At 49.1% G+C, this 11,216-nt stretch overlaps 1 protein-coding gene across 6 annotated transcripts in view; it reads right to left on the reverse strand.

Annotated features, from left to right (window-relative positions):
- The window catches only part of CRACR2A (calcium release activated channel regulator 2A), a 128,187-nt gene that overhangs the window by 54,361 nt on the left and 62,610 nt on the right, over nucleotides 1-11,216 (reverse strand). For all 6 annotated transcript variants that reach the window (XM_084766788.1, XM_084766791.1, XM_084766790.1 and 3 more), the window contains 4 exons: nucleotides 7,505-7,763; nucleotides 4,286-4,397; nucleotides 2,958-3,144; nucleotides 10-156 (listed from right to left, as the gene is read on the reverse strand). In XM_084766788.1, the coding sequence (XP_084622914.1) occupies nucleotides 10-156; nucleotides 2,958-3,144; nucleotides 4,286-4,397; nucleotides 7,505-7,729 (671 nt within the window). In that variant the 5' untranslated portion in view covers nucleotides 7,730-7,763. The remainder of the gene's footprint in view (nucleotides 1-9; nucleotides 157-2,957; nucleotides 3,145-4,285; nucleotides 4,398-7,504; nucleotides 7,764-11,216) is intronic.

The following is an 11,216-nucleotide window of genomic DNA, read 5'->3' on the forward strand; positions in this document are numbered from 1 at the left end:
GGCACCTACTTTCTGAGTGCACACTCCAGTTCATTCTTCTGCTCGTGGGCTTCCTGGAGCTGAGCGAAGATGGCGTTGAGGAGGTCTTCGAAGCTGGACAGCAAGTGAGGCTCGTCCTTCCTCAGCTGAAGCCACAGTTGCCTGATGTCACTTTCACTGTGAGGCAAGGAGACATTAGTGGTGAGCCAGTAAGCGACGCTCTGCGGGAAAACGTGGGGGGCTCCAAACAGGGGAGTAAACAGCTGGAAACACAATGCCAATCTGCCTTAAATAGCTGGAGTTTATGGCACAAAGTGTCTTCAGCACTGCCCTCCACTATGGCCTGCAAGGCAGATGCAGCATGCTAGGGCCATTCCCTAGTGCAGTGATAGAGAAACCTGTGCCGGCCTCTTGCTCTGCTGCTTCCTTCCTCTGTAATGTTCATGATAGGCTGGTCGCATCGACCATGCATGTCGATGTGCTCGCCAGCGTCTCAAATACCAAGAGGGGGCTGGAGGCATCTAGGCAGAGCCAACACTGAAATGCTGCAGAAAGACTGTTGCCCCTAGGAAGGATGTCCTCCCTGCTGAGAGTTAGACGAGCTGTCTTAGCGACGGCAGAATGCAATTGTCACTTCTGGGAAAGGAGGCAAATGTGCAGCAGCACCCCACTGGGGCCTGGTGGCACTGGGGGTGTCTGGCAGGGGAAAGGAAGGGAAAGATGGAGTCTGAAGGGCACATACAGACAAGTGGGAAGTCAGACTCAGAGGTGTGCAGGAAAGAGATATGGGGTGAAAGGTCCTGAGAATCACCCGGAAACAGGCATGTGGGGGTGAATGCACACCCAGAGGAGCAGCAGAGGGAGAGGCCATGGCAAGCCTGTCACCCAAAAGAGAATATGGAGGGGTTGTATGTGTGGGCCCCACTCTCCCGTTCTGCACTCAAAAATCTACAGCTGTGATTGATGAACACGAAACACAAATCCGATTCATCCCCCGCCCCTCACCACTGCCCCCTAAATCCTAGAGCCAGTACAATGAGAGGGCAGGGCCAGGGACTCTCCAGATAACAGAGAAAGTCCTGCAGACCATTGTAAACTCTGTATTTTGGAAGCTTTGCTCAGAAGTCATGTTGCACCTGGTCGCATCAGTAATGTTCTAATAGTAGAGGTGTGGCCCCTCTGCATCCAACAGAAGCAACCACTGTCGCCCCAATCCACTTCTGGTTAGGGTACAATCATCGCCTCTTTCTCCCGCCTTCCCTCTCTCCTTCATCTCCTTTGTCCTTTATTTTCCACCCTTTCCTGCTTCTCTCCCATTCAAACATCTAGCTTATTCATTTAAACCATCCAATCTCCCATCCATCCATCCATCCATCCATCCATCCATCCATCCATCCATTCCTCAGTCCTCCATCCATGCCTTCCCTGCCCTGATGGACATAAAACCCTCACCAGGCAAAATGAATCTTCCTTCTCCTAAGCTGTTTTTATCAGACCCCTGCAGCATGACCGTAGTGGACACAGGCCCGAGTCGTTCAATCCATGATGAAAAGTCATAGCTCGCTAATTGGCCAAATCATTCCATCAGACCTCCAAGAAGAGCTGTGGGTCTCGCTGCCTGCCTCTGGAAGCTACCCCTTGTGGGGGCACCAAGAAGTGTAGGTTAAAGAGGCCCAAGGTCATCCAATCCATCTCTCTGCTTCTAGAATAACCCACAATCCCTCTGTTGAGCAACAGACACCTTGGAAGCTGTTCCAACCTGCTGTGCGTCTTATCTGTGGCTGTGCTGTCAGGACCAGGTCCCTCCGGCTGCAGGGTGAGCCCATGTCAGTGAGGATGGGGGCTGTCCCCATCTTCTGTGTTGGCCTTTATAGGCCATTCTAGAAACCACCTTCCAGACATATCGTTTCATCTCAGTTCTACACAGGCGTTTGACACGGTCCTCAATGTGCTATTTAGTGAGCTGTGACTTGAGAGCCCTTCAGGAAGGTGGCCCTCAGTCCCTGCCATTTGTGACAGTACCCCAATCTTGGCAGTGCCCTCTCACTCCTCTTCTTGCAGCAGGAGGCTTCATGAAGCCCCCGGGCAGTGGTACTTGGGCTCTGGACTGGACCTGTCCTTGGTGAAGCTGAGTCAGGAGTCTGACTAAAGAGTGTCCCCCAGTGACTGTCTCTCTCTTCCCTTTCAGACCCAAGCATCATCCTGGGCCTATCCACAGCTGCCATGTCTGCTCTGCTGCTGGTGGGCAAGTTTCACTTCTTACCTTGCTAACTCTGTCACCAGCTGACTCTCTCCTGGGCCTTGGCCTGACTCCTGCCTGCTTGACACGCTCTTTTGCTGGCCTTTCTCACCTCTTTTGGGAGCAAGGCACTTCTCTGCTGATCTTGCCAGATTACTTTCTTCACTGGCCCCTTCTCTCCCTGAAATCATGACTTTCCAATCATTAAACCATTCCCACCTGTGGTTTGAAAGGAAATGCCCCCCCCCAGAGGCCATAGGGAGGCACTATTAGAAGGTGTGGCCTTGGAGTAGGTGTGGCTTTGTTGGAGGAGGTGCCTGATTAGGGGGCAGATTTTTTTTGAGACCTCAGAAGCTCAAAGCCAGTTCTCTTCCTGCTGCCTGTGGATCAAGATGTAGAACTCCCAGTTCCTTCTCCAGCACCATGTCTGCCTGCACGCCATCATGTTTCCCGCCACGATGATATTAGACTAACTCTGTGAACTGTAAGCCAGGCCCGGTTAAATGGTTTCCTCTATAAGGGTTTCCATGATCACGGTGTCTCTTCACAGAAATAGAAACACTAACTAAGACACTACCTTTCATGAAGACACACCCAAGCCATCTCTGATGCAGGGCACCCTTTGCAGGGTCAGCAGACCCAAGGTCTGTGATGGTGACAACAAGCAGTAGGAAGTAGGGACAGTGGAGAGCATGGGAGACAGGTGGGTAGCACTGAATGGGGCCCAGAATAGACTTACTCTTCCAGAACCTTCTGGGCTCCAAGTCTGTCCATCAGCATCTGGAACTGTGCTTCCTCATCGTGGTCCATGTCTCCCACATCCTCATCCCCTCTGGACTGATACACCTTCTCCTCTCGGAGCTGGGCCACCTGCTGGCCAGCTTCCTCCTCGCTTTGGCGGCTACTGTGGCTGAAGAAGAAGTGACCTAGGAGAGTAGAGAGCAAGGACTTGAATTGGACTGGGCTTCCTCTGTTTCCGGGGCTCACTCAAGGTTTGCCTTAGAGAAGAAAAAGAGGATGCCTCTCTAGCAGAGATCCAGGAACACTGAGCCTGGAGCTTGTATTCTTTGATCTTCCATTTGCATCCTCACAGCGATGCCAGAGCCTGGAGGCAGCACCTGGGAAGCAGGCTGGCTCCCTAGTGGATATCCGAAATGGGTGTAGAGCCTGTGATCTTAAGAGGATGTGGCTCGGCTCTGTGGTAGAGCATTTGCCTTAGCATAGCCAAGCCTTGCATTCAATCCCTACCTAGCACAATGAAGAAGGAGGAGGAGGAGGAGGAGGAAGAGGAAGAGGGTGTCTTTTCCAGTTTCTGCATTAAGCAGTAAGGTCGCTCCCTCCATCACTCTCCAGCAGCCTGCCTTACCATCCCCACCAACTGCGCTGCCTCACATGGACAGGTGACTTTCTCTGTATTCACACTGGCTGACATGACAGCAATCAGTCCTGTCCCCTCAAGTCAATGACAGGCCCCAGGGGGGTCAGTAAAGGCATCTGATATGTTTAAGGAAATTGCAGGGCCCTTTGCAGGCAGCAGATAGATGGGGAAATTGGCCTAGTGGCTCATCTCATCTGAGGGTAGCATCTGCAGTCTTTATCATTTGTCCCAGGCCTTAGTTCTCTTTCCTGCTAGTGACCTTGAGAATGACTGTGCTATTCAAACCCAGAAATGTCTCTGATAGCTGCTGCCTCTCAACTCAAAAGGCTTGGCCGTTCTTAGGCTGAGCGATCCAGTTATTGCACACTCTTGCTTGCTTATTTTGTCTGTCAAGGCAGGAAAGGTGGAGCTAAGAAATCCTGACCCAGCTTCCTGCTGATGCCAAACCTGTGTGAGCTCCTCTGCAGGAGCCCTGGCAGTGACAGTCCATGGGCACAGAGGATGTCATCATGTAAACAGTCAAGAGCCCTGTAATCTCCTCCCCCAAGACCCTGGGCTCTGCACCCCCAAAAGGAAAGCAGAAAATCTCTGGAGACAGAATCCAAAAGAGGCGGAGGGAACAGGAAGCTACGTTACACAGCTGGAGGCAGACCCCCAGACCTGGGTCCCCAGCACCCATCAGAACTTACTAAATCCAGTGGTGAACTCCTCTGGGGTCAGAAAGCCATTGCCGTCAGCATCCAGGGCATCAAAGACATCTTCCAACTCTTCCAGACTTAGGGGCAGCTCCTTATGAAGCCTCTGAAAGCAATGCAGACTGCGCTGGTCAGTGTGCTGATGGTCATGGGGGCCTAGAGCTTGGCTCAGGCCTGCAAAAGCAGGAGCATCCTCCTTCTCACTATGTTAGTGCAAAGACCCTTTGTTGGGTGCCAACTAATGCATCTGACAGCTTTCTATATGATTTATAAAGAAGCACATGCATGTATGTACCTTTGCATTTAATGCTCATGATACCCCTGTGGGGTAGATATTACTATTCCCATCTTAAAGATGAAGTGTAGAGGTCAATTGACAGGCCCAGGGTCATATAGCCAAGGAGCCAAATCCAGGACTGACTTCAAAGGGGACACTCTTCGCACGGTCAAGGACCAATGCCATCCAGGAATGACTAGCTTTACGTAAATTTCTAGAAGATGCTGTGTTCTGATGTGAAATGAGATCACATATGGGAAGCCTCAGACACAATACCAGGCATCAGGAAACCACTCAAAGCAGGAGGAGGAGTAGGGCCTGGTGGCACAGGCCTGTAATCCTAGCTACACAGGAAGTTGAGGTAGGAGGATCCCAAGTTCAAGGCCAGCCTGGGTAACTTGGTGAGACTGTGCTTCAAAATAAAAAGTAAAAACAGGGCTACAGGTGTAGTCGAATGGTAAAGAACTTATGCAGCCTGCCCAAGACACCAGGTTTGACCCCTAGTAGAAAAAAGAATTTTTTTTAAAAAAGTAGTACGAAAAGGCAGAGAAAGGGAGAAACATAGGTTCACAGAGTCACCATGACATGTCAGGTTGATGAAATTGAATCCTGGTCATTTCCTTTGTGCTTCTCCTTTCCTGAGCCATGCTGCCTCTCCTACTATGTGGATCTTCCTTAGTGGAGGCCTCCTATCCTAGGGACCCAGTACTACTCTTGTAGTAGTTGTGGGGATATATATATATATTGTTCTGGTTTGAATGTGAAATGGTCCCCACAAGTTCATGAGGATGCAATACTTGGTCCCCCAGCTGATGGTCCCCTTTTAGGAGGTCCTGAGATCTAGCTAGTGGAGGTAGGTCACTGGGGAGGGCCTTGGAGGTTTCAAGCCTGCACCCACTGACAGCATGAGGAATGAGGTAGCTGAGCTGTTGACACTTCCCTCTGGCGTCTGTCTGTCTGGCGTGAAATGGCCCCAGGCCAAAGCAAGACTCTTCCTGTACCTAACAATCCTTCGCCAAGTGAGGATCCCCAAGAGACTTCGTTACCTCTCAGCTGTCTCTCCTCCTTCCTCAGGAACCCAAGAGCCAGCTGCACAAACTCCTCTCAGGCAAGTGACTGACAGCGTTGGCCAGCATGCACAGGACTTTGGAGGAAGGAAAGTGGACACACATGTGGACAGCCAGAGTCGGCAGGTGTGACAGCCCATGACACACCTGGAGGGAGCTCTGGGCTCCTAGTCTTTTAGTTGATGAGCCATAAAGCATCGTTTGGCTGTGCGTTAACGGAGGCGTTTAGAACACATCACCAAGTGGGGAGAGAGGCTGCTGGGAAAGCCATTTGGAAGAACTGAATTAAATATGAATGGGTTTGTCAAGAAAGGAAGGAGAGGGAAACTGTGTGCAAAGACTCCAGAAGCTCAGCTGCATAGCAGGCGTCAACAGGCCATAAACCAGCTGTGGTAAGAACCACAGGGAGAGAACTCAGGGTAGGCAAGCGTTGATTTTGCAAGCAGGGAACATATCCGCTCCATTAGAAACGAAAGGCATTCTCCCTGGCGGTGGGATGAGATTTCCCTGACTCCCAACAGCCAGATCCCAGCCCTTTCTCCGAGATTACTTATCCCCTGCACCCCCTTTCCTGCTCCCCCCCCATCCCTACTCAGCTTCAGGTTGCGGGGTCTGGCGGAAAATTGATAGCTCCCATTATATTTTTTGCTGGAAAGGATCAGGAAGGAAACTCCAAGGTCAGCGGGACCCTCAACAGGGCTTTTCACTCTCTACACCTATATGCAAATACACACAGGCGTGATAACAAGTTTGTTAGCAGTGTGAACCCCAAGAAAGATTGTTCAGACTCAGGTTCAGCCACCTTGTTTCCTGGTTGCATGCTTTCACACGTGTGCAAGTGACACCCACGCTGGAGAAGAAGCTGGAGGAGAGCCATCTTCAAGGCCAGGCTTGCACACGCCCTCCTTCCTTTGGGTACCCGCAGCAGCTTGAACACACCTGTTTCTTGCCTGTTGCTTCAGTTCAGCTACTCTGAGCATCGTTGGGAGAACTGAGGCTACACCTGTTTCTGTCCCATGGCAGGCTGTGATGTGCTTGGCTTTTTAGTAGATTGCTTGGTGTAAACCAGGCTTTCTCAACCTCTGGGGATGGACCATTTCATTCTCAGGAATAGTTGAGGGGGTCGGGGAAGGAGGTGGGAGTGTCCTGTGCATGACACTGCTAATGCTGAATCTGGCCACTGCCTAGTTTTGTATGGCCAGTGAAGTAAGAATGGATTTTAAAGTGGCTGCAAAAAATAATCAAAGGGAGAGTTGTGGTGACACACAAGAAATTACATAAAATGTAAAAGTCATTTCATAAGTGACTTTTTTTTTTTTTTTTTTTTGCAGTTTTGTAGCACTGGGACTTGAACCCATGGCCTTAGGGGTGCTAGGCAAAGTGCTCTAATATTGGACTACATCCCCAGCCCCTTTTAATTTTATTTTTGAGACAAGACCTCACTGAGTTGCCCACTGGCTTTGAACCAACGGTTCTCCTGCCTCACCTCCTAGGTAGCTGAGTTTACAGGTATGTGCCACCACGCCCCATTTCCATAGGCTTCTATGCCCCATTTCCATAGGCTTCTATGATGCTAGAGATTAAAGCTGGGGCTCCATGAATGCTAGCTAGACAAGCACTCTACAAACTGAGCCTCATCGCCAGACCCCAGGGTTATGCCTAGTCCACCACGTTACTATCATTGGGTCCTACAGTCCCGGTATGGTCGTAGAGTCTGGGAAGGCAAACAGCCCAGCAGCAGGTAAGGGTGGAGCGTGGAATGAACAGAGACCAGGTTCCCCACATGGCCCGTACTGACAACCCTCCAGAGCAAAGATCGTGAGGCCTTTTCTGGAGTGAGGTGAAGCTCCAGGTGGGGCCCGCTCTCACCTGCATGTCTGTCCTGGCGATGAAGCCCTTGCCCTCGGAGTCACAGGTCTGGAAGAACTCCTGTGCCTTCTTCCACACGACACTGTGGTCTGGCACCTGCTCCTCCGCCTCCAGCCCCTCCGGGTGCTCCAGCTGCTCCAGCTGCTCCATGGAGGCGCCGCTTCCCTGCTTTCCGTGGCCTGGTACCTGGGAGCTGGAGTCTTCCCTTCCATTGGGGGTGGCCATCAGACCTGCGGATTTCTTTGTGTGTTTTTAGAACCTGAACAGGGGAGATGGGAAAAAGAAGTGTGTGACAAGAGGGTGGAGCAAAAAACAAACAAACAAACAAAACAAAAACAGAAAAAAACAAAAAGAACAACAGAAAAACGGCAGAAGAGGAGAAAATCGAGGTCCAGAGCTGGTTGCTGGCATATCCCGATGAGATCTCTTAGCAACCAACTCTTAATTATCAGGGCTCGGGGGTCAGTGTGATTTACAGTGAGAGCTAATAGATCAGCCAGTCCTTCAAACGAGAAAAAATCAAGAGAGAAGGAAAGAAATATATGGAGATTGAAAGGAGGTGGCTAATGGATACCCTACATCTCCAAACTTGCGCGTGCGAGCGCGTGCACACACACACACACACACACACACACACTGCTGAAGGAGACAGAAGGATTCACAAGGAGGAGGGCTAGAGGATACCCTGCATCTCTGAACCTAAAAACCTACACAACACAAAAGATGAATGGACACACAGGCTGTAGTGTGAACATACAGTAGAAGCTACTCTGCGTGAACAGGCAATGAACTGGATCTTGAGTAACAAAAATGGATAAATTTCAAAATAATCACACAAACACAAGAAACCAAGGAGGAACGCACGTCATGTGATTCCACTTACGTAATTGTGTTTACAGTTGTTGCCCAGGGTTCTACATGCATTTGATCACGTTCGTGGAAATTGTAAACAACCATAAGAGAAAGATAATACGATACGGGGTGAGGAGGCATGAGAGAGAGGCAGGGGGAGATCTAGGATACGGATGGATAGGATCACCGCCTTCATCTCCTGAGAGTGGCAGGTGAATCCACTGATGGGCTCACAGATTTCTTTGCTTATTCATTGATGCACAGTGGTCTCTCAGCATCCCTGAAAGGCTGCTCCAGATTCCCCACTCTGCTCAAAAGTTGTGATGCTCAAGTTCCTCATACAACATGGGGTCGTATTTAGATATAATATATACATACTCTACCATATTATTTATTTATTTATTTAGAGACAGGCCCTCACAGTGTAACCCAGCTGACTTCATATTTGCGATCCTCCTGCCTCAGTCTCCCATGTGCTGGGACCACAGATGTGTATCACTGCTCCTGTCTCCCATTATATGCCACATAGAGATGGCTTATAATGCCCATTACAGTGTAAGTGTTATCTAAACAGCCCTTATACTTTATTCTCTAGGGAAGAACAATGAGAAAAAGCCTTGCGCCTGTTCAGTGCACACATATTCTTTAATACTTCTCATGTCTAGTTAGATGTAGAACCCACACACACAGACACATACACATATGAACAGGCACATCTATCTATGTCAGAATGTATCAAGCTACAGACTTCAAAGGCATGCAGCTTATTGTAATCAATAACTCAATGAGTGTACTGAGTGAGAAGGTGGGAGATGAGGAATTATTGTTGTGTGCGGGGCACAGCCTTCTTCTGTCCCCTAGGGCTAAACAATACAGCCTCATCTGCTGCATAATCTGTCTGTCTGTCTGTCTATTATCTATCTATCTATCTATCTATCTATCTATCTATCTATCTATCTATCTACCTACCTACCTACCTACCTATCTAATTTTAGATGTATGGTTGTTTTGCCTGTGTATGTCTATATGTCTTCCTTTGACATTCAACTCTGTCAAGGACGGAAAAATGGCTGAAAATTAAACAACTACCCTGTGGAAACTTCCAGACTGTGCAGACCCTAAACCAATGGTTCTCAACCTTCCTGATGCTGTGACCCTTTAATACAGTTCCTCATGCTGTGGTGACCCCCAACTATACAATTATTTCATTGCTACTTGATAACCATAATTTTGCTACTGTTATGAATCATAATGATTATCTGATAGGCGGGATAACTGATACATGACACCCAAAGGGGTCTGGACCCACAGGTTGAGAACCACTGGCCTGAGCACACAGAAGCAGAGCAGTGCTCCTTCAGAAGGCCATTTCTCTACTGGTATCCAGCCTTCTTTCCCTTCTCCCCAGGCCTCTGAGTTGACTTGAGGTCTCTGCACAGCTTGTGTGGTTCTCCAAGGGCAGTGAGCAACAAAACAATGGAATCACTGCTGCTTCCATCTTAAAGCAAAGTGGAACCCTGTCCTGATCTCAGCTATCTCCCACCTGGTTGGAGCCCAAGGAAGCCTTAACAAACTTGGTCATAGATAGGGCTCTTGTCTCCAAGGTTTTCCATTAGAAGGGCTGGTGAGATAAAGCTCAGTGGGTAAATGCACTTGCCATGTAAGTGTGGTGACCCGAGTTCAATTCCCAGGACCAGGTAAAGGTGGAAGGGGAGAACTGACTCCATAAATCTGTCCTCTGACCTCCACAGTCATATAGTGGCATGTGCACACACACATATGCACACAATAGTAATGTTTTTATTAGAAAATTATTTATTAGACCAAGAGACAGTACAGTTACAAAAAAGACAAGCTAAGTTCTGCCCTCTCTTCCAGGCTTCCTTCCTTCCTTCCTGCATCCCTCCCTCCCTCCTTCCCTCCCTCTATCCCTTCCACTCTCTCTCCCTCTTTTCTTCCTGACTGGAGTCCAAACCCAGGGCCCTGCTCATGCTAACTAAGCACGCCCTATCACGAAGTTAAGTCTCTCAGCTGAACATACTTTGTACCTGCCTGAGGCTGAGTTTCTAAACCACTCCAGAATAAAAGGACTTTTCATGCAGGTGGAAATTACCCAGTCCTTAAACAGTCCTAAGAAGATTTCCCAGTTATCCAGAGTAATTCGAACAGCTTAAGTGTGCAATCAGAACATTTGCAGATCAATCCTAAATTCCTCCTGAGGGGTTAAGGTGGGTTTCTCCTTTAATCTGGCTTCAGCTGGTATTTCTCTCCCCACTACACCTGCTGCCTATTTGAAGGCGGCCACTAAGTCATACTGATTCCTCTTGAATCCCTTCTGCAGAGGGCAGCTAGAAGACCAAAGCCCCAATGCATCCCCGGGAGCCATGCAAATGAGGAGAACCCCATGTGCAGTGGGACCCCAGATTCTCAATAGTGTGACAAGGCTGAAGGTAGGCAAATCTTGCTAAATGACAGACTACCCATATACCTACCCTGCTTTTTCACTACAGGAAGAAGGAAGGGTGAAGGGACCATCACACTTGAGCATCTGGGAGGTGGCCTGGCAGAGTGGGGAGAGCCAAGTTGCCTCAGGTTCAAATCCTGCCTCCACCACTGCCCAGTTATGTGACACTAAATGAGTTAGGTGACATCATCATGATGACAGGGCAAGTTAAGCTGGGAATAAAAATTATCATCAAAGAGAGAGAAGAGATTTGCTACATACAGGGTTGCACTTGTTCTGGGGACTTGAGAAGCGGATCTCTCACTACATCAGCATCTTCCTCAGCTGTTCCTAGGCTGCTACCTGACCAAAGATGGCTGTTATTATTATTAATATTGTTGTTGAAATCAAACTGGC

The sequence above is a fragment of the Acomys minous genome (genome assembly GCF_964271855.1).
Source record: "Acomys minous genome assembly, chromosome: 17".
In the NCBI taxonomy this organism is placed as follows: domain Eukaryota; kingdom Metazoa; phylum Chordata; class Mammalia; order Rodentia; family Muridae; genus Acomys; species Acomys minous.